Source organism: Chelmon rostratus, chromosome 12 (assembly GCF_017976325.1).
Source record: "Chelmon rostratus isolate fCheRos1 chromosome 12, fCheRos1.pri, whole genome shotgun sequence".
Taxonomy (NCBI): Eukaryota; Metazoa; Chordata; class Actinopteri; order Chaetodontiformes; family Chaetodontidae; genus Chelmon; species Chelmon rostratus.
This window is the reverse complement of record NC_055669.1, coordinates 24421751-24446006: the sequence shown is the minus strand read 5'-3', so window position 1 is coordinate 24446006 and position 24256 is coordinate 24421751. Positions and strand designations below refer to the sequence as shown.

Sequence of the window (24256 nt, the reverse complement as noted above, 5' to 3'; positions counted from 1 at the left end):
ACTCACCCCCCCAACTCTCCATTTCACAAAGGCTGCATCATGAAACGCTGTCTTGTTGCAGGAGCGCTAGCCCGAGTCTTATCTCTCTAGACAGCAAACACGGAGGGAATAAAAATGATCTGGGCGTCTCAGATTATCAGTTTTTTGTACTTTGAGGCATTTAGCCGACTCCTTTATCCACAGTAGCTGAACACTGACTGAGCAGGTGTAAATGTCGACACAATTTGTCAACTTTTATTAAAACTTGAAGCTGAAAAAACAGGTTTGTAGCACATATCTGAGTGTGCAGGGAAAGGATTTCCATCTCTGTGCAGCCTCTGCTGCAAATCTGTGCCCCATGTGAGATACCTGTATTGTGATTGGTCGTTGCCACCGACGTCAGGACACCTCAGCTTTTCAACCAAGATCCGAATGATGCTGATGAACAGGAATAAGTTCACCTTGCAGACCGGGAAAGAAAAGAAATGTCAGAACGCCTGAAGAGAGTCAGAAAAATCTACAGGAGGTGATTCTAGGTCACGGTGGCGGACATTTTTCCACCCACAGAAAGCTATGAATGAAAAGCAGAGAGCGAGGGCTCCGTCTGGTGAATTGTCCAATTATATCATAGCAATTAGCACGACTATGTAATGGCAGGTCTGTCAAGCTTTTATTTTTCACATGCCGAAGCGGCGTGCATGGGGCACTGGTAAGAGATTATCAGCCTCTGAAGATGTGGAGAGACGTGGCTTCTTTTAAACTTTCAACAAAAAAAAGAAAAAAAAAACTTCAGTGGACTATCTTTAGCCTGTGTTACATCAGAGAGTAGAAAAACACACTTTTTACACCCTCTTTCTCTCGTACAAGCTGCTAAAACTAGCTAATTAATGCTCACAGAGCTAATGCTAATTTATAGAGCTTCCTACAGCTGATAAAATTTGGAGAAAATTGATGCTTGCCAGCTAAAAATGCAAAATCTGCTGAAATCAAGACCAATTTTTAGCACCTGTGTCTGTCTTCAGCATCCCTTTTTCCATTTGGAAACACTTGGACAACCAACTTTTGAACCAACAAGCATTTTAAAACACCTGCAGACAAACAGGATGTGGTGAACCTCAACCTACCATCATACAGAACACGATTGGTCCATTGATCACCCAGTTGGGTATGGGGTTGTCATTTGTCTCCCAGCATCTGAGGGGACCATAAATCATCATTATGTAACGATAGTAGTGTACATAATATATGAGTAAAAAACACAGCGTCGTCAGAAAAAGCATGGATGGTTAGAGGCAGAAGCAGAGTGAGGCTGCTAGCGACTGTTGATGTGAAAAACCAGTTTGCAGGTTGAATCTGGCTCTTCTTCATTCGTGTCTTAAGTCCAGTCTTAGGTCCTTCAGGGCAAGTCTGAGCCACAGAGCCATCAATTCATTTTTGGCCACTAAACCAGGCCTCCTAAGCCAAGACCTCCAGCTCTTCCTTCAGGATCTACTATCCATCTTGCTTGGACGTGCCCAGAAAACGGCAGGCATCGTTATCAGTGGGCTGAACCATTTCAATTAGCTTCTTTTGATTTGAAGGAACATTTCATCTCTGACCACCTGCTTTATGACTGATGCGCCGATCTGCCTGCCGGTCCCACGTTCCCACTTATGATGCAGTCACATGGATTCAGGCAGAAGGCAAACCGGATGTCATTTTCGTGGACGAGACGGTAAAAGAATTTAAAACCGGACGTTACATAGCAGCTCCCTCAAAGAAGGAGAAAAAATGGGCTATCTGGACAGGAAGAAGTGAAATGAATGAATGACTTTCAGTTTTGTAGGGAAGATAGATTTTCAGGGGACTTTAAGTTTTCCATAGAATATTTAGAAGAAGCTGCGATTTCTAATTAAAATACAACTATAAATATAATTAGAATGACGGCACCACAGCAACATATTTGCTTCATTTAGTTTTGTTTTATTTCGTTTCGTACGGTACTCAAACTCTTTCACTCGGGATAGAAACTCCAAACATGGTTGTGGAGCAGCGGACAAGATCTTTTGTCCAGATGGAGGAAGTTCAGGTCTCAGAATGCCGAGCATTAAAACAAAACATCTGAACGTAATGTGCAGGCTTTTTGGCTACAGGAGGCCTGTTTGATGCTGTCTTATGGCTAAATGGTTTTAACTTAACTTCTTTCAAATCTCACATCAAGTCTCGATTAAATCAAGTCTGAGAGCAGTCAACATGTGGCCCTGAGCTGCAGTCTCCGGCTTTTGGTCTCACCTGTCCTACAAAAAAATCACACTGAATCATCTCAAGGTCGAGCAGTTTCTGGAGCTTTTAGCTGCATCACACGTGCTTCCTCGAGCGGTTTAGAGCTCCAGAGCAAGTTATTAGGATTACTTTGTCAAACTACTTGCACATTCGAGCTTCATTGTCATTCTCCGCACAGTCTCCTCACACTGTGGAGCTGCATCCTTGCTGTCCTTTGTTATCACACTGCTGCTCTGTAATTGTTGCTGCAGAGTTGTTTCAAGTCTTTTTAACAGCACGCCCACGCCGTACAACTCGCTCAATAACGAGCTGCAGCGTTAGCTGGAATAATGTGAAACAGAAGCCGAGCATATCCGTGGCACCAGGCTCATAATGATGACGAAGTGCACTTTGACATGTGGGATATTTGTCTTATTATTCTGGAAACTGAGCCACATTCCCAGATGGTTACCTGCTGACAGAATCTAATCAATAAAATGTAATTTGTGGACTAATGTAATAATAGATGCAGTCCCATTGAATGTGTGCCAATCTCTAATTGAAATTCCTGATCTCCTATCACATAATAAAAGGAGAAATAATAAGCAAATCAAAAGAGTGCACAACATACGTTCATATATCCCCTTGGCACCAAACAAATTACACACGATTATTAATATGTCAGCATGCGGTATGCAGATTCCTGTCATACAACCGCATGATGTACACAAATGCCAAATCTGAATCACATTTTCATGCTGATGAGCGATGGTTCCTGATTGGTTGGCGGCACTCACCCCGTGTCCTCCAGATAAATCCTCGCCATCACCCACGCAAAGACGAACACAGTGGGGATTCCTAGAAAATGCCACGTGGAAAGCATCCATATAATGTAGGTAAAACATTATGTATAAGTTAGATTTGAGACTTAGTTATGAGAGAAAAACATGCTTTTCATTCTTTATTTTATTTGTTTTTTAGCCTTTATTTTTTACTTTATATCTTATAAAGATCAACATTATTGATAAAAGCACTAAATTTTAGACGTGTTTAATCATTTTAAGGAACTAACACAGTATTATTATTAACAAATAATTATGTAGAAATTATTGACTTGAGCAATTTAAACATCTGCCTTGTAAAAGTGGAACAGAAGCAGGTTGTTTAAAGCAGCATTATTCAAACTTTGGCCACTAGAGGGCAGGAAACCTCCACATTGAGTCAAATATTTGCCTGTTAAAACATCCAGCAGACCTGCAGCAGCAATTAGGTGCAACTGCAGTCGTGTTTGTGTCCATCTGATGAATGTGAGTCTAATATTCACTCTCTTTTTAGCTCTGTTTTGGTCTCCACCCACTCTTGAGAAAAATATCTGGCTCCTCTGCTGCTTGATGCTCCACTTTCTCGGCTACTCTCTAACTGTCTCAGTTGCGTGGTGCTGGTCAGGTAGTGTGCAGCGGGTTTATTGGAGCTTCCTTCGACACATCAACAAGAGCGCTGAGACTGAACTAAAACAACACGAGCTAAAAGCTAAAAGAGGCTGAGCTGCAGAGCTGGATGATAATTCGACCGATAATCTTCAGATTTCAGATTTAATGGTGCTTTAAACATCTGAGCCAGATCTTCTTAATTCCAGAAGATGCTGAAGTTCAAGTTAAATAAAAGCTGAGTGATGGTGGCTTTTGAAGTGCAGGCCAGCCTACCCCAGCCGATGAACATGTAGACGATGAAGTGTCTGTTCTCAGAGAAGATGACCACTAGCAGAGTGTGGAGGTACAGACCCTCCACCAGCAGCCAGAAGACGTTGGCCATGATGAAGTACTGGAAAAACACCAGGCTGGCTTTACATCCCACCTAAAAACACAAAGGTCTGAATCAGGTTAGGGACTTTGGATCTACATGTAAGACTGTTCAATGTCACAAGACGTTCTGTAACAGCATTACCAGTGACAGGAAATTCACCTTTATGTAACGTTCTAATATGAACCTCTAGAGCACACCCAGTTTTTTGTCTTGCAGGGATGTATATGACCACAGTGTTGGAACAAAGATACTGCAGGTTAATCAGGCAATTATGCTAATTATGCAGGTATGATGGTATAAATTCCCATTTTCCACTGGGGCCATGAGTCGGTTCACCTGGAGGAAACGCTTAATTTGTAGATCACAACATTACAAGCATCGAGTAGATGTGAGTATAAAGGTCAGAGCGCCCTGACAGTATTCCCGAAGTAATTACAGGGATTTTCCACTCTAATATCAGAGCAAATGACAGCGAGTAGAGAATATGGAGTTAAATATTTCTGTTTGATGAAGGGAGCCTGAGAACAACGAGTGTCAATGACTGCTTCAATATGATTGTGGTGCACATGAAGAATGAGGAACTTGAAGAGGAACGTTCTTCGTCTTGTGCATTTCTTTTTCATATTATTTTTTTGGGGGACATTTTTATGCCTCTATTTGATAGTGACAGTAGAGAGGTGACAAGAAAACGAAGGACGGAGAGATGAAACAAAGCCAGTGGTGTTTCTAAAGAACGCCCTCAGTCTGATTGATTGCAGCCATTTTGCTCTGTCAGTAAAAATGGGATGCTGTTGCTCCCTGCATAATAATCCAGATTCAGCACCAAGCAACAAACAGCTACCTCACAGCAGCAGTTAGTTCAGTGTTTTTCAACCTTTTTTGAGCCAAGGCACGTTTCTTTCATTGAAAAAATCCCACGGCAATGTTAATATAAGCTTTTTGTTTAATATTGAAGAATGACGTTATATTATAACATCTTGAATTAAAAATAGGAATCTAATAAACACAAAGAAAAAAGTTGCCTGTTTCTCTGTGTGTTCACGCAGGCAAACAAAATTCTCCACATTTTAGTTTTGAAGAGAAGGGTGTTTCGTTTGGAGATGGCGTTTAAGCTTACTTGGGACCATAGCACTGTTGGAGAGCTTTTCACCACATACCAAGCACAATGGAGTCGGTGCCGTTGCATCTCCGGTAAAAGTAAATCCAAATGAAAGATAGCTTTCGTTGTATTGCCTCGCGCCAGAAACTTTGCCGGACGTCACCGTCTTTGCTTTCTTTTGACCTCCACTCATGCTAGGGCCTTCATCTGGGTCTGGATTTTGTCCAGGGTCCAGTTCAGAGTCAGCATTTTTCCACTTCAAAAACTTATTCATCATTTTCACCGTCGTCCTGCTATCCACAATGCCACCGTCAACGCCACCTGCCGCTGCATCCATGCGTCGCTAATTCGCTTGTCTCCAAGGACAAGGCAATTAGCTACCTGCTGCTGCCACCTACTGGTATGGAAGAGTAGGCTGCTACTACATGATTACTCTGCCAGGCGCTAGACACACCTGACAATATCTTGCGGCACGCCAGTGTGCCGCGGCACAGCGGTTGAAAAACACTGAGTTAGTTGGTTAGCTGTCATTCGTGTGAACGTCATCTTTTAAGACGGTGCAGCCTCGTTAACCGCTCGATGGCCCGAGCAGTGACTCCGAACTGTCTGCAGCTTCGTGGACGACGGCGGCTGACATTCATGGTAGGGAAAAGAACCCGAACCGAAACAATTCATCAAAATGTCCAGAAAAACCTCTTCAACCACTCCTGCAATAACGTCCACCTCTTCCCCATGAATCTGCATGTTTCACTGATATCGACACTCGTTTTCCACATATGTGGGTGTAATGTATTCTTTTGTGTCGCGGTGATTACGATGAACGTACAGGTTAATGGTGGAGAAACGGATTATGTTGCAGCAGTAGTCGTAGTAGTGACTTTGGGATGAGCCTGTGAGAAACTTTTGATAGATTTTTGGTTACAAACCTGCAAAGTAAGGTATCACAAACACAAACAAACAAGAAAACACGTTGTTTTGATATTGGGGTCAGAGGTCAGGGGTGTGTTAGTTACGAAAAGATGTCAAATATGCAGCCTCTGGTGTCAGTAAATGAACTGTGACGCCGTTTTTTTCATCATGTTGTAAAATATGAGATGGAAACAGGCGCGACAGAGGTGGCGACCTCACCAGTGACGGCTGGTTGGAGCACTGCGACGTTCGGTTGAAGAGGATGTCGTCCTTCACCAACACGGCCACGGCCCTCAGGATGAAGGAGAAGAAGAGGTTGAGGTGGATGTAGTTCCTGGTGCAGTGGAGCTTCCTGCACAGACGTTTCACAGGTACGCAGATTGTCAGAGGATGTGTTAAATAACGCCAGAACAGCAATAATGAACACTATGAAGTCACTGTTAAATTACTTCTTTATACACTGTTAAGATGTGGAAGAGTACACGTTCCATCTCAGGTGCAAAAGTAGTAAACTTCAGCATATTAGAAATATAATTTAAGCATAGAACACTTTTACTTTTTGTGCTTAATTTAAAGTTTGACAGATGCATTTAAAACGTGTACTTCTAAATAGATCTCATTAAGTTCTGTATTAAACATGAATCTAATAATTTTGCAGCACTTAAAGTGGTATTTCAAAGTACTTTTTTACTAAAAGTGTACTTTATTGTCAGTGTATTATAAATTGCATTTAGGAGTACTTAAGAGTAAAAAATGACTAAATAAAAAATACTTTTAATAGTAATAAAGTGTACTTAGGAAAAGTGAACTTATTTCCAAGTCCTTTGTAAAACACTATTAGCAGCTTAATCAAAGTGTACTTTCATTTCACTTCATCTGAAGTATATTTAAGTATATTTCAATGACACACTGGTGATGTAATACAGTTGTACTGCTCATGAATCCTGATTTTTTCACTGGTGGACTCATCAACTATTTACACTGATATATACTCAAGTATTATTCAAGAAGTACTCAAGGACGACTTGAGTGTGCTTAAAAATACTTGAAGGCCAAAAAAATAGCACAAAATGTACAATAAAAACGATTTCTTCCCTCCCGTTTCCCTCAACGAATACTGTATATATTAAGAAGAATTTGTCAATATAATATGCAAAAATTAAGAAACAAAGATCAAATAAATAACAGAATTTAAGCCCTAATGAAGGGTTTATATCTTATATCTGATTCCATCATATTTACATGTAAACTTGATAAAAGTACTCCTGATTTCAACCTTAAACAACCTTGAATAAACTTTACAGACTCACACTGTGTGGTCCCAAACAACGTGCGGTATTTTTAACTCACACATAAATATTTGCTTTGTCACTTTTTTTCCAGTTCAGAGCAAGAAGTGGCTTTGCTCGCGACATTCTCATACCGTACCTGCTGTTTGGCTCTCAAAATAAGAGCCGGTGGGTACATTCATCAAATAAAAATAGTTGTAACGGAATATTTCTGAATATGATTTTTGAGATCTTATTAATAACCTCCTTCCAAAACTAGGACATCTCCAACAAGCAATGAGTACGAACACCTTGAGACATGATATCAGGAATGTTGCTGTCATATTTATTTAATGTATGATGAACACAAATTGCACTTTCTATTCAGATAAACGAACACTCTCGTTTGTCTCTGTCATCTCTTAAAGATGGATGTACTGAATAAATGACCAGCTAGCAAGCAAGGCTCCACACAGCAGTGCTTAAATAGCAATCTTCCACTCGTTAGACCAAGAAAACTAGGTCACAAAGAGGGGCGTGCATGGCTCGTCCTCGTCTAAACGACAGAATCCTTCATCTTCCTTCGTCTTCATCCAGCAGATCAAGAATTTGGGACAAAGTTTGATCCCCTTTATCTGAAACCACAATCTTAACCAGTTAACCATGACAATACCAGCCCGTCCTCGCAAAGAACACGCTGTGCAGGTCCTTTAGTAGGTTATTACGAACCATATTTATGTTTAGTTTTATGTGACAACCTCTAGTGGCCGTAGTAATTATGACGGGAGCAAAGCAGGGAGTCAGGTGACGTAGTATAAAGAGCAAGAAAGTCCACATATGGAGGAAGGTGGGCTGGATGGTTGAGTCAAACACACTCAGGACTTTCACCCAGGAGACCGGTGTTCATGTTGATATGTGTGGAGGAGCTTTAAACTGAATATAAGAGGATAAACCATCATCAAACACATGTAGATGATAATGTAAATTACTGAAGGAAAAAAACTTGAAAGAGGGAGCTTTTCCTCTAAAGTGTCGATATAATCAGGCCCTATAAAGTTTTTCCATGTCTTTTCACAGATTTATGCATATTTACGGCGTTCCGGCTCACTGGTCAAACCTCCGGTGGCTTTTTAAAATGAATCCCGACAGCAAAATGCAGAAAAAAGAAAAAAAACATCCAATCAACATAATTTAAATTAACAAGCTGAATAAAACTAAAACCAATTAATGGGTAAACTGAGAGGCCGTCACACACACACGTCTGTCGACAATGATAAAGCTGTGAAATTGCCAGCGCTTGTTCATTTAAAATCAAATTAAACTGACAGCTTCTCCTCCAGCCGAGTCTCCTGCAAATACTGTTTAGAGGCGGCTCATCGGTCAACAGCGAGTTCGTTTGAGGGAAACGTGATGCCGACTGAATTACGTCTCTATTGACATAAAATAGGTAACCTTGCATCAACTTGTGGTGACTCCAGCAGTTTGTTGTGGTTATGTTTAGGCAGTACTTTAGGCAAAGACGATGTTTTAATACAGAAGAAGTCAGCGTGACTTGAGACGTAGGCTTTTTTTATTCCAAACATAATTTCTAATGACAGTGTTGTTTCCTCTGACTTCCGTCAGTGTGTTTTTCTGCATCTACCTGTGTGTAATATTGTAATATTTGGTCTTACCGGAACAGACAGAGGATGGCGCTCCCTGTGGTGAGGGCGATCAAAGACAGACTGTGACCCAGAGTGTACAACGTCCGCACGACCACGTAGAAGACCAGCTGCAGACATGGAGAGGAGCAGGGTTATTGTTTCGGTCTAATCATCTGTGCCGTGCAGCGGCTCAGGCAGCTGGTGTATCTGTCCAACACTGTGGTCTCCAGTCGTACCGAGCTCTGAACTTGTACAACTTGAACATGTGCATGGACTGAAGTTACAGGTTATCGTGGCCGCAGTTTTCTGCGCTCTGATCAGTTAAGGAGGAGCATCCAGAGTGTTAGCAGCAGGCTAGCAGCTGGGTTTTGGATCTTTCTCTTTGGATTGAAATCTCACAACTATTGGATGCATTTGTCATGACCGCTTTTTTTGTTAAGTTTCCCCTTGTGTGCTGTCTTTGTCTGGTGTTTGTCACATCCTGTTTTATTTTGAAGGTTCATTTTATGTGTCTTTGGTTACTTGACTTCCTGTGTTTTCCCGCCCTTGTGATTGTCTGTGTTTCACCTGTGTGTCATTAGTGTTCCTGTCTTGTGTATTTAAGTCTGTGTCCTCCCCCCAGTCTTTGTCGGGTCGTTGTCTGCGTCACCTTGCTGTCTGTGTTCCCCTTGTCCTTCGATAATCTAAGCCATAGCCCCCACAGTGAGTGTTAGTCGTTGAGATATCTTTGTCATGTCCTTGTCGTGTTACATGTAAGTGTTTTCTTCGTTGTGTTATCTTAGTTCACGTCCGTGTCGTGTTTCATGTGATTGTTGTCCTTGTGCATGTCCATGCCTTGTTTTATGTTAGTGTTCATTTATTTATTTATTTGTTTATTTGAATGGGACAGTGCATACTGATGAACAGGTTAAAACATGTTAAGATGCCGGATTGTAGCTTGACGCTAATTTCCATCTGCAGTCCCATATACATAAAAAACAAATTAAGACAGTACAACATTTCACAGCAAGAAAAAAGGAGCAGTAGCACTATAAAACAAGTACTAACAGTGAAAAAAAACACACATTGAAGAATGTGTCTTTGTCTCTGTCATACCTCAGCCCATGTTAGAGTTTCCTTGTCATTATCCATGCCACAGTTCATGTATTTCATGCCATGCCGCTGTCCATGTTGTCTTCGTTCTCTGTGTAACCCTTTACCCTAGTGTGTGTGTTTTCCCTAGTATCCAGAGTTTTGGTTTTCCTTGGTTTTGTCCTTGAGTTAAATCAATTTGTTAAAATTATATCTGCGCCCTGAGTGTCTGCATCTGGGTTCGACCCTAAGTTCCCCTAAAACCCGACTTTCCTGACAGCATTGGAGTGAAGTTTGGAGCAAACATTCACGTCCCCAGAGGATGAACCATAATCACTTCAGTGATCCCCTGACTTTTCATCTAGCGCCACCATCAGGTCCAAATTTGAATTTGCTCTGAAGAAGCACCTGAAGCACTAACACGATTCCAATCAGCCTCACCTGTTATGTGCATTTAGTGCTAATCAGCATTCACAACGACAATGTGATTGCAATGAGCTGTTTGGGTTTAATATAGATTAGTTTTGACTTTGGACAGAGATTTATATGGATAAACCAACCCCGTATTGCTCCAAAGCGTTTTACAGACCAGCCCTTTTTGGCGGTTAAAGGGTTTGAGCGTTAAAGCAAAGAGCTGTCACTGAAACAAAGAGATTAACATGGAGATCAAAAGCAGGGGAGGAAAAATTAAACATCTTATCGGACTTTTGAAGTGAAATTATCAGCATTTTATCATGACTAAAGGTTTTGTAGTTGCTACACGTTACAGCTGCAGATCACTGCCAGCAAAGCTCACAGCTGACCGATCTGAGCTGAAGTGAACTGAGAGGAGGTAGTAACACAGAGAGCGAGGGAGGACAGCACAATGGGCAATTCAGCGGTGCCGTTCGTGACCCAAAATGAGCCAAACAGGCCGACAGGAGGAAGCTGCAGTTACACAACAGCAAAAAAAAAAAAAAACACCCTTTAATTTCACATCTCACGTCTTCACCGACACAACGACCCCTCTCGTTAATATAAGCTGCATGAGTTGATGATGAATGATATAATTTAAGTTGGTGAAACACCTTTAGGCATTTATTTTTACATATTTTCACACAAAACCCAAATTATGGTGCATTTTTCAACCAGCATGCTAATAATCTTTTGTGTTAACGGCACCTTTCTTCCATTATTGCACTTTCTGCTAAAACAAACTGTGCAGGCAGCTCATGAAGCGGAGTCGATCATTCTGAAGTGAAAACCAGCTGAAATCAGCTGATCAGCACTAAACACAAACAGGCTGAGGCTGATTTAAAGGTATGTTCAGTTTTGGTGCACAAGTGAGCCACGAGGCAGAATTCAGAGGGTGGAAACGTTTAAATAAAGCAGGGCCGGATGACTTTTACTCTGTGTTTTACAAGTTTCCTTCCAGGGGGTTCATCGGGACATAAAATATGTGCCTCGTGTGTTTCAACATAAATGTGATGCAATGAGGCTTTTGCGCTTTGAATGAAGGTTTGCATCAGATCTGAGGCTCATTTCACTCTGAGTGTTGGAGGATGAAAAGAGAGAAAGTGTTTTGTTGTTGAGAAAACTCCCTGGCATGAAGAGCTGAACAACAGATCATTTCCTGTCGGATACAGAAACGGAGAGATTGAAATCTGCCAATAAATGCCCTGTGTGTGTGTGTGTGTGTGTGTGCGTGTGTGTGTGTGTGTGTGTGTTCTGTTATCTTGCTTCCTCAGAAAAAGATGTTATATATTTGATTTCCTCTCAAGTTGTTTTTGTGGGAAAATCAAAGCAGGTTTGTTTGACGGGAGGCTTAAACATGTGTGACGTCTAGTTTGCATTCAGTTTAAATGGACAGGTCCAATCCTGTGTGTGTGCGTGTGTGTGTGTGTGTGTGTGAGTGTGTGAGAGAGAGAGAGATATTTCCTATAAATCATGGACCATTCTCAGTTCTCACACACTATCCGCCTCTTCAGTTTGTTTCGACCTCCTCTCAAAAATACATATTTAGCATCGTTCAGACATTCACTGAATGTTTCACATGTTGCTCTCGTCTGTGTCACCAGCTTTGTTTCCATCAACGTCTTTTACGAGCATTTTGAAGTATTGTATGAGAGAAGACTGATGGAAAAACTTAGTTAAGAGTTAATGCAGTTAATGGCAGATGGAAACACAACTAATAAGTTCTGACATAATGAACATTTGACTCACACGATTGTTTCATCGTCTTCTTCTCTGAAGCTTATCGGTGGTTGACGCTCAGTTTGCAAAACTTTTCTTCTTCTGCTCTGTTTATAACAGCCATGTGTAATGAAGCCTACACTGCCAACTTCTGAATGTGTTGCGTAGCCTAGTTTATTTCCTGCAAACCAGTTGAAATGCACCTAATTCACGTTTTCTGTCTTTCCTTTTTTGTGACAAGTTCGATTCAAATGTGCTCGACAATTCAATAGAAACACAACTACTTTTATATAAAAGTTACTGAACTGAACACCGTCAGATTAACGCGAGGGCCACGGCAGCACAAGGTTAACATGCAGAGAGAGATTAAAGGTATCAAAGGTACGAATTGATGCTCCAAACAGGTAGGGGGCAGTGTATCACCAGAGTAACCTGCCATTAGCTATGTTAGCTCAGTTAGCCGTGCAGCTAGCAGTGCTACTAACGCCAGCTCACTCTGCCCAGGAGGTCTGGACTGCTGGAGGAGGTTTTCAGGCCTGGGGAGGAGGGGGAAGCAGGCGAGCCTCCAGGATCCAGTTAATTTCACAGAATTTTTGTGTTGTGAACTAAAATTCGTACATATCGCACCATTAAATGCACTCCCTGAGCTATCAAATCAGATAATCTGCAGATTAATTCACAGCAAACAGAAAACTTCTGCAGCTAGTTTAGGAAGGTTTCAGGACTGGGGAACCTTCTCTGTCTTCTTCTTACTCAACAAGATGCCGTGCGTCATGTATGTTAAATGCAATAAACAGAAACGTCTGTGTTGTGTAACAGGGGTTTGGTTTCTGGAGTTGCACACTGAGATTTAAGGTGGCCACAGATAAGAACAGGTAAACAGCCGTCAGGTGTCAAACTCCGTGAAGCTCAAGCATCAATGTGACGGAACAAGAAGCAAAACACATTTATGAGCGGACTCCACTTTTTTGGGTTTCTAATCGAACGTCTTGTCCGAGTGGTGGGTTCCCGACTAGACGCAAAGATGCAGCGAGAGGCAACCACAAACAGCAGTAAATAACCGGATTTCTGCCAGCTTATTGCTGCTTGTTTGTGCAGTGAGCGCCGTCGTCTGCAGCTGCAGACAAACAGAAACAAGCAAACAAAAAAACTCCAGCACTGAGCGTGTGCACGCACGGGGACAACGTGTCGTGTCTTTTGCTGTGGCTTGAGGCTTTTCCTTTGAGTTTTTCTTGTTTGATGCTGAAATTTCACCCTCGTCGCGTGTCGTGTTTGCGCTGCACTTCCTGTCTGCTTCCTCCGTGTCACCTGTGTTTCGTTCGCGAGCGAGCCTCTTGTGTATTCAGCCGTGTTCTTTGCTCGTGGCTCTCGTCAGTGTTCCTGCTTGTGTTCCTCATTCCTGTTTTGTTCTCTGTTCAGTTCTCGTGTTTCTTCTGTGCTCTTGGATTTGCTTAAGCCTGCTCCCTCAGTTTTTCGCCGCCTGCCTGTTTCTGTTACTGGAATCAGCTTTGTGTTATTGAAGCTCGCCTTTTGTTTCTTCCTCCTGCCTGCTCGCTGCATTTTCACTCCTCTTTTTGAACTGTACAGTCTTTATGTTCCAGTAAAGTTTAATAGCATAAGACATTTGCATTTGTGTGAGTTCTTCTGTCTTTTAGCTTCTCTCTGATTCTATTTTTTTCATGTGCTTCGGTATAAACCTACAGACTAATTGAATTTTTCAGTCTCGTGTTCGAGACGTCATTACAGACAGTTCAAAAACACCTTGTCTGCTGCTGCCAGATGGAAGTTGGCGTTTTGCCTCTTTTTAACTTTCAGTGAACAGCGGAAAACAAAAGGGGACATTTAAATTGCTTAAAAGCATGAAGCCTCTTTGATTTCAGGTCAACTGGTTCACTTTACAAAAGTCATTATAGTACCAACCGACAGCTGTTCACAGGGAAGGCTACGAACTGTGAATTTGGAGGCTTTTTCTCTGGTCTGAACTATAAAAGCTCAGGTTCATTCAAATTTCGCCAGAACTTTATGATTCTTGTGCCTTTGAATGCTTTCTCACAGCTATTGATGGATTCCAGTAACACATGAGGGGTGCGCAGGAAATGAATGCATCTTTCTTCCTCCGTCCACTTTGATCTGACAGACTCGTCGTACAGAGAGGAAGACCCGCTCAAGCTGCCGACCGGAGGAAGAAAAAGCAAATGAAGAGGAGAGACGGAAAGAGAAGGAGAGTTAAAGAAAGTGGAAGAGACAGAGAGACAGTTAATTTAACAAGCACAATGGGTGATTGAGAATAAGACCCGTCGTGACCCAAACCGACCCTCGGCAGTGAAAGAGGACAGCAGCAGCAATTATCACCGCTGAGGCCAAACAGGGCCAAACATTCTCCTCACCAAAAACTGTCCTCTGCTTCCCCGAACTGTCTGTGTGGAGGAGGAATCACAGCACACCCAACAGACAGCAACGCAAACCTGCAAAGTTTGATCATCGTCAGCGTAACTAGAGCGTTTCAGCAGCAAGCAGGTGACGTGTTTCACTGCGTAGTTTCCACCTGCTGCACATTCTGTATCATCTTTGACATACTGTAGAAAAAAACAGCATGCAACCTAAATATCTAAAAAGAAACAACAACTTTACATTGATTTTTCAGCCTCAGCTTTATGTTTTTGTCCCCATAAAAATCAAATGCTTGCTGTATTTCTGTACAGATTAAGCAAAAAAAGATGTAACGTGTTGATTGGTGATGTTGTTACATTTGGACAGAGCTAGGCTAGCTGTTATGCTAAGCTAAGCTAACCACATCCTGGTTTTAGCATCGTATTAACCGTACAGACATACATACATCATCTTATTCTCGGTAAGAAAGCAAATGGCTGTATTTCCAAAAACGTCAAACTAACTTTCTTTAAAAGTCGCCAAACAGTAGCCACACAAATATTAATCATGCTTCAGTTTCCACAAGCAGATATTGTAGGACAGAGAATTAAATATGTGGACAGTGAAAGTTGTGCATTGTGACTTTGCAGCTACAGTTATTAAAAATGTTTCCTCAATATATTAATAAAAAAAAAACAATCCTTGCAGCATTACATTTCCTTCAAATCATATTTGCTGCTGTCAGTTTCGTGTGTGAATAAAAACCCTGATCACTTTTCCATTAAGGTCACAGCAGCAATGACCTGATAATATTTCTGTATCACTTTCATCACAATGAATCTGCACGACATGGCATCAGTTTACCATGAAGGCTGCAGCGGCACACAAGATAAACATGCAGAGAGAGAGAAATGTGCATCCTGTACCTTCTTCTTCTTCTTTGTCATAAATATATCATCTAAAACATCATCTCTAATGCACAAAGAAAATAAAATCAGATCAATAAACTATGAAACACCGTGACAGAGCCAGATTTGTGGAGGAGATTCTTCTCACAGATCACAGATCAGTGCATAAAAACTGTTTTTCCTTGGTGGTGCGACAGAAAAGATAAAAAAGGCCTCGTATAACAGAAATAATCTTAATTTTCACTCATTCCGATTGAACAGATGGATTAATGAACATCCAGCTCAAATCTTTACAAACAGCTTGAAACTAATGTTAAGTCCCATCTTAACATGACTGAAAGGGGTTTTAGTAATATAATAATAATACACCTTTATAGTACTTTTCATGACAAGGCTACAAAGTAGCTGCAGTACAATGATTAAAGCCAGTAACTCATATTTAAGAATTTATAAACGCCTTTAAAGAAAGTTTTAAGAAAGGATTTAAAGGATGCTGATTATGTTGCTTGTCTGATCCACAGTCTCACAGCAAAGCTAGTTATCAATAGAGAGCCGAAACTGTACGAGACAATCAGTTCATTAATTATGAAAGACATTCGGGGGGGGGGGGCAATTTTATCGTGTGAAACGTCCAGATTTGATGCCACACTGAGGAGACGTAGGTTGGTATTTGCGCCACCTTTGGCCATCCGGGGTAAAACGTCCTGTTGTTGGACCTGCAGAAACGAGAGGTGACCAACAGGGGGAGCAGTGTGCAGGAGTGAGAGGTGGGTATGACCAAGGCAGCTGTCTGTGTAGCAACTGGATCGGGGGGCAATATCGGTTGACCTACTGTTAGTAGAAATAACAGGAATAGAAGAAACTGTGGGCGAGCCAAAGGGTCCTGCAGGGGAAGGGGAGCATGGGGAACTGGTGTTGGCACCCCGGGGATGTTAATAATAGTGGCACTGAGAGATGGTAGTAGTGCACCAAACCACTTCAGGTGAATGCCATCGTTTCTAAACAGCGATCTGCGGTTCCAGACCAGGTTAAAAATGTCAATGTTGGGGATCCTTTGGGCCTCGCAGGCCAATGAGAGCCAGGCACGCAGCGACAGTAGCCACTGCCAGCCACAAGAGGGCGTAAGACCGAACACGGACGTGACTCATCTTTTCAGTGTGGAGAACAAGTGGACAAAGTCAGTTTTAAACTTAAAATTTTTAAACTTTGTGATGTCAGGTTCGTTAGCCAGGGCCTCCATCGCAGACCAAAAGGTCTGCAAAACAACTAGCTTTTGCAGAACTCGTTCTGACGCTCCTGATAACAGAGCCACCTCGAACCAGGGCTGCGGGCTGACGTGGGCGCTCACCCGTGGGCTTGGAGCTGGTTTACAAAGGTCGTTAAAACTAAAAGCAAAATAAAAAGTCTCACGTCGTCTGAGTCATCAGTAACACATAAAGGTCTGTGCGAAACTGGGTCGAACCTGCTTCTGTCTGATCCTTCAACCAATCAGGCGACGACTAAATGTGTCATCGGGGGTTCAGATCTGAAAAAGTCCTGCCTGGCTACACACCTGCTGTTACACAGGCATTCTGGGAAACACACACACACACACACAGCAAATTGCTCAACATGTATCACACTATTGTTGGACGTTGACCTTTTTAAGATGCAGTCCTTCACCACTAACCGGCGTTAATTAACATCTGACCCTGCAGTCTTCGTCAGCTCCACGCCACTAATGATCCACGTAGCGCCGAGGCTCGCTTTCTTGCAGCACAGCCAGAATTCATTAGCGTTCAGGTGAATCACTGCTGACATTTAGAGCAACAGCAGACAGAGGAGCAGCTGTTTACTGTACCTTGTCCTGGCTGGTGTCCGACCCACACACGCTGGTGATGTTCGGGAAAACCTCCGACCATCCCGCCGGCGTGCAGTTCCTGTTGATGTTACCTGTGAGAGGAGAAGACAGCAAACTATCTCCACACTTCACGTACAATTCAGTGATGTCAAAGAGGAAAGGCTGGCTTTTTATTCCGCCTCTGCTCGTGTTTCCTGCACGTTGAACGAGAATTTGACCGAAGGTGTCGGTTCGGTTTAACAGCTGTTGCGACACAAAGCTGAGGTGGAGCGTGGAAGAAGAAGTACGAGGTTATGATATTACTAAGTATCAAAAACAAGTGTTTTACTGCTATGTTATTAAAGGTCTCTATACTGACATATCTCACCACAAGGTCAGTTTAGTAGCTGTTCTTAGTTTAGTTTAGTTTATTTGTTTAGCACAAGTTTAGTGCTTGGTGGGAACGAAGCCTCACCAGGCTGGTACGGGGTTCCACACCTGCCCATATCAATCCCATGACATGCAGGCTAAACACTCAGCAAAAAACAAAACAAGAAGAAACAACAACAAAAAAAAAACAATACAAAAGAAACAATAAAATACATGTTAAATTCAGGGAAGACGCAGCAAGAGCAAGCCACCCACAATCAGGAGGATTGATAAAATCGGTTAGTGAAGGATGAGTACAGGGATCTGGCGGATAACAGGAATTTCTTCAAATGCTTTTTGAAAGCAGAATAGGAGGACATCGATCTTAGTGGTGAGCTTAATTCACTCCAGAGCTCAGGACCTCTAAAAGTAATGTTAAATTGGTGTTTTGAAGTGCGTGTATGGGGTAAGAGTAGACTGTTGTTGCTGTGTCTAGTTAGATATGTGTGTTCATGTGAGGTGGGGATGAACAAATTCTGAAAGGTATCTGGAAGATCATGTTTCCTATATATAAACTTATGCATGAGTAAACATGTTTGATAAACATTACTTTATATTTTTTAAAAAGGGGTGCCGAGGGTGCATATCTATTTGAATGGGATATATATCTGAGATTTGCAACCTGGACCTTATTTGTAGCATTAAATACGACCATTTACTCACCCAGACAACTTCTGATATGCTGGTGCTATTCCCCTCTGAGCCGGCGGTCGGCTAGTTTAGCTGTAGTTTGGCACAGCTATGGTTCGTTATTGCGTATTCGTAGCCGACCGCCGCAGAGTCAGCCGTGTTGTGGCTGGCCGGCGTTCGGTAATGACATCATCCACGTCAGAGGTAGTTGCCTAGAGACGCCGAATGTTGATAACATGCCACCACAGGCTCAGAGGGGAATAGCACCAGCATATCAGAACAAAATATTGGAATATGAACGAGTTTCACCGCAGATTATGCGTTATATAGAGGCTGCGCATGGATGCCCCGAGTACTCGCATTATACGGATATACGCGCCGCTCCTCTGGGGCTAATTTCTTCAAAACGACTCCAAATGCCACCAAAGTTGTCTGGGTGAGTAAATGGTCGTATTTAATGCTACAAATAAGGTCCAGGTTGCAAAAAAACAAAGTTATCCTATAATTTATTCAGGTATGTAGAATAGGTTGCACAGACAATGTTACAATAATGAATGAGTGGGAACAAAAAGCTATAATATAAGGTTAAATAAGCTGAGGAGTGAATTAATGGACAAACCTTCCTCAATATATCAAGCATTTTTGCAGATCTCTTAGAGACAAGGTCGATATGATCAGACCATTTCAGACCGCTATCTATAATAACTCCTAGGAATTTAGTATGCTGCTTTCTATCATATCACATGATCCCAGCACATTTGCCCTTGTTGGCCTCCGTAGGAACCACATGATTTTCTGAATGGAATGGAGTCATGCGTGTTTTGGGAGATTTCATGAATCCTGACCCTGTCACATTGTAGTCTGGAGAGAGATAAAGAACTGCAGAAGCATGGAGTGCTACTCCAAACGAGTGCCTCGTCCAGGGGGCAACGAGCTCCTGAGGGGCATGTTCTGGGTGTCCCAGAGCCAGAATCGCTGCAGTGCACTCAAAGTTCATCGCCCTGGGAAGTTCCCAGAATGCACTGTGAAAAGCACGGAGCGTCTCTTGCTCGCTCGCTGGAAGTAACGTCACCACACTTCTGCCTCGCTACCCTCTCCACAGTGTCACAGCAGGGTAAACACAGCCGGCGCTCGCTAAGAGAACATTTTAATGGGTAGCGGTGATTTATATGAAGGCGCGTCAGTTAGCGAGCGGTGATATTAACACTGCTGTGTGTCGACTCTGCTGTGATGTCTGTGGAAAATCCCACAAGCAAAACACCGAAGATGTCAACCTTCATTTCTAAATCTGAACACGCTTTATTACGTATTTCAGTGATTTGTGCAAAAAAAAAAAGTAATGTTCTTGAACATAGCACATGAGCCTCCTTGGTAGTTAAACAATATTAAAGGTTCATGCTATCAGGTGTAATTATTTCAGCTCTCTGAGAAATCATGATCAATGATGTTTGGCTGATGGCTCTAATGCTACGATACCCATGAACCCAGCTGGCTGTTAACAAACGAAGGGTTGCTGTGAAGCCAAAGCAGCAGCAAATTTAGAGAGTTTTGTTAACATTTAGGATAAAAAGACAGCTGGATTCATCCGACACTGACCCAGAATTTAAAAGTGAATCAGTTTAAAGACTTTGTAGAAACCAGATAAGACACTCCTCTTCAGCTTCATCATTGGCAAACACGACCGCTTCTCAGCTCAGTGACTAATGATTCAACCAAACATTTATGTTGGAGCCTGCAACCATCCATGAAGGAAGTAAACAGGACTTTTACTTCCTAAATCATGGATGTCTAAAATAAATTCCTCCATTTCTCCATTTATACTCCAGGTGAAGTATCAATGCAATGTTTTACAAGAAGCTGAGCCTGAAACCTCGATCGCTGTTTTAGTCCTCTGGCTTCTGAAACTCGACGAGGTTTCTTTCATTCTGAACAGCTGAAACATGCTCCTGCAGTTTTCTGGTCATATTTATCTACTGCTGCATTTGACAGAACTGAGATGAAAAGGTCACTTTTCAGCATTAAACACAACATTAACAGCATTAGTCGCACAGAGCTGCAGGCTTGACTGCTGGTTCTTGGTGGAAGTGATAACACCACCTCACGTTTCACAGCATTTGATATTAATGAGGAGAGTATTCTGCTGAGCACAGCTAAACCAAGCAGCAGCGAAGTAAAATCAGTTGGTGGTAGCTTTAAAACGCTGTGTATTGGTTTAGAAAAAAATACAATAAGTTGAGTCAAATGTTGGTCATTTCCCTTAAAGCCTAATTAACGTATTGTTTTCTCAGCACTTTCCGACAAAATAAAGACATTCAGTAACTTCGGGGTGCCTGGCGCTCTGCTTCTGTTCATCTATCATAATGAGTCTCGACTATTTCTGTAAAATGTAGTAGCTCAACGGAGCAGACAGGGAAGCCTCGGCGCGAGCTCTGGCTCTGAGCGAGCCGCTGGCTGCTTGCATAATGTTTAGTCATCAATGTAAATCAGAGCACGTCGCAGAGTGGAAGATCCGAACTGCCATCTGGTCTCTGGCTGGAAGTGGATTCCCCGCAGACGGATTCAGGCGGGAATCGACGGCACACACTCACACAGACAGGCGACGGCTGAGGGCGGGCAGAAGTGTGCTGAATAAACTCACTGGAAAGTACCAGAAACAGTCTCTTCAGGTGTTAAACATCCAAAACCTGGATTAGGGTTAATGTAAACCTCAATCACATCGCTTAAAACCTCTCAGTGGAATCATAACGGGATCATCGGGCTATGAATGTCATGGCTAATATGTAGGATGTTACGTAGCTTTAGAATAAGACAGCAGGCCCCAAAGATACAGCTAGAAATGTTCAGAAGTGACAGACTAGTCAGACATGATCTTCATCAGCTGAATTGTAGGTGTTCACATTTTCATTCTTGCACGTGAAATTAACTTTACGTTGGATTGAAAGGTTAAAGCGGCAGCTGGGAAAACAACGAATGAAGACCATGTGATATGACTGAAAGCTCCAGAAGTTCCTCGGGTCAAGAACAAACGTCACGTTTTTACTTTTTATCCTTCTGGTCAGGAATATTAAACAATGACACGTCCTTCCTTTGGTCACAGGCAGGGCTCCGGAGAACCATTACTTTCATTCTCGGTTACTCTGTCGATCATTTTCTCGATTGGTCGATTAGTTCTTTGGGCGATAAAACGTCAGAAAATACTGGAAATGAAACAAATGACACAAAGAGATTCAGTTTACTAAAGAAAGACGACCTCTTTCTCTGCTTCTTGTGTTTGGGTTGTGTCCACGTGGCTCAACGCAAAAAAAAAAAAAAAAAACAGCACTTTCTTATTATACAAGTTAGTAACAACCCACCGTTTCTGCCAAACACAGTCTTGAGGACTCTCGGACACGGGATGGTGACGACCTTTCCGACCTCAGCACGCTCCCAGCATGCAATGCTGTTCCATTCTCCTCTGCATCCCGACCCTGTCAAAACCAGACGTGGCTTCATGAGTTTCCACACAGACATTAAATGAAAGAGACTTTGGTCTCCAGAACAAGCTGCATTAATAACAGGCAGGGAATGAACGATGGCTCGCGTCCCAGCATGCACAGATCTCTCTCGGGTCGGTCGCCCCCACGTCGACGCAAACACAACACACGCACGTGTTGTTGTTGTTACTGCCGCCGATGAACACGTCTGCTCTGCGTCCAACATGCAGCCGCTGATCAAAGAGAAAAACTCTGATCGAAACAAGCTGGTACTCCGACCATGTGTCAGGTGCGTTCACGCTGAGAGGAGGCTGACTGGCTGGTGGGACGTGATTGGTCAGGCTGCTTTCAGACTGCATCAGGTGGCTGACCTGATGGTGGTGTGACAGAATATTTCCCTCATTTCAGATCAGCAGCATTGACCGTTAATGATTGAGCCGCTCTGAAACAATTGTAAGTAAGATATTTTTATATTGTACGTGTATGTGTGTGTGTGTGTGTAAATGGATGTAGTGTAAAACTGCGTGTCTGAGCCTGGCAAATGTTTGTACATCTGAATCATTTAAACCTTTCAAACCAAACAAACAAAACACTAAATAAAGGAAAAATCTGAGGATAGTATTTGTCATTACAAGCCAACATGTGCCCAAATCTCTGTGTTAACTCTCAAAAAAGGGGTCTGAACTGAGCCGAAATAAAGGCTTTTTAAATGTTAATGGTCCGGGTGGGTTAGGGTGGGGGTCATTGGGCCAAACTGCAGGATTTTTCTTTAAAAAGAGTTTGAAATGAAGGCCCAGATGAAAATAAAGTTTGTTTTAAAGGAATTATTTTATGTCTTTTTGTTTGGCATGCTCTCATTTGTTATTCAAAAAACTTGACATATGACACAGCCAGCCTGCAGCTGGTTAGCTTAGCTTAGCATAGCATAAAGACTGGAAAAAGGTAGACACAGCCAGCCTGGCTTTCTCTGAAGGTAACCATATCCACCTGTCAGCTCCTCCATGAACTTACACGTTATATCTTTAAATGCAGGAAAACACAAGTGTACGACAACAAACAACAATTTTACCTGGAGTTGCTACTAGTTGCCTAGCAACCTCACAGCGGGCGTAAAGCCATAATAGCTCATTAGGCCGTGCTATAATGTGGGCTCAGTCGGGTACAGAGTCAGGACTATTTTGAGCTGACTGAGAACAGGCTTTATCCTGATTTGATGTTCATGATTTTAGCGATGAAACAGTTATTTTAAAGTAACGCGCTCACCACGGCTACTTTTAATGTCTGCACTGTCGTCAATACTTTCTAACGCTGTAAAACTTTTAACAAGCGCTGGTCCAGACAGTATTAGTAGTCTAATGCTCACCCAGTGTGCAGTACAACCATGCCATATATATATTTAATTAGATTTTTAATCTGTCACTTTCTCGGCAGAGGGTCCCCAAACATTGGAAACAATCCACTACAGTCAAGGTTGTGCAAGCAGAGTAGCAGGAAAACAAGAGATTGGACCTAAGTGTGCCACCGGGGGCAGAGCTGAAGCAGCTCAATGACTTAATGCATAAAATCCAAAAGTACGAGAGGCTTACAGGATGGAGAAGAAGGCAAACCAGACACAAGCAGTCCAATCAGTGCAAACAATCCAACAGGCGAAGAAGATCTAAACAAAGATCCCAAAACACCGATCCCAAAACACCAAGAGGCCTCATGTAGAAACGGCGTGCATGTACATGCTGGTGTTCATGCACAGGCGGGTTGTATAAAAATGAATGTGAGGTGAGCTTTCTCATGTCCAGCTCTAACACACGTGTCAAAATAACGTTTCTGCTGCAGTTCCCGCACTCTGTCTATGAAGGAGTTTATGAAAAACATTGATTATATATAATATGTATATATATACGCTGATGCAGCAAAATATTTTGATCATTCTGTGGATAATGTGTACCGTCGGAAAGGCCAAAACCAAACTGGCATTCCAATTTATAGCTCCTCCAACAAGAGGTTAAGGATGCCACACTGACTCTGCTGAATCACACACACAAGCACCTCCAGGGCTCCAGCAATCAAACAAGATTACCGACTATTACAGCCACTCGTCCAGAAGCTCACAGACGAGTTTGGCTCGGACAGCAGTGATGTCAGCCGGAGTCTAGACGTCCTCACACACAGGACACAGACAGTGAGAGTAAATAGTGAACAGCCAATGGTCTTCTCCAGGGACTGCAGATTCAAACCCTCCTCTATTCCCTCCGTCTCCCTCCTAAACTCTAGGAGGGAGATGCAGTTATTTGCATTTTGTTTTAATGTGTTGTTCCTCTAACTGACTGAATATGAAAATGTTTTTCGGCTCAGAATCATGAAACGTAACGCTACATTGGCTAGCAGGAAGCAATCGTTCGGATTATGTTTGTTTCTTAATTAAAGCTTACATCTGATGATAATGAG

At 42.4% G+C, this 24256-nt stretch overlaps 1 protein-coding gene across 1 annotated transcript in view; it reads right to left on the bottom strand.

The window, feature by feature from the left end:
• The window catches only part of LOC121614930 (vasoactive intestinal polypeptide receptor 2-like), a 41490-nt gene that overhangs the window by 3369 nt on the left and 13865 nt on the right, over positions 1-24256 (bottom strand). The window contains exons 3-10 of the mRNA XM_041949031.1: positions 21695-21808; positions 17304-17395; positions 8973-9070; positions 6251-6383; positions 3924-4074; positions 3018-3078; positions 1104-1173; positions 349-440 (exon numbers count right to left, since the gene is read on the bottom strand). Of these exons, the coding sequence (XP_041804965.1) occupies positions 349-440; positions 1104-1173; positions 3018-3078; positions 3924-4074; positions 6251-6383; positions 8973-9070; positions 17304-17395; positions 21695-21808 (811 nt within the window). The remainder of the gene's footprint in view (positions 1-348; positions 441-1103; positions 1174-3017; positions 3079-3923; positions 4075-6250; positions 6384-8972; positions 9071-17303; positions 17396-21694; positions 21809-24256) is intronic.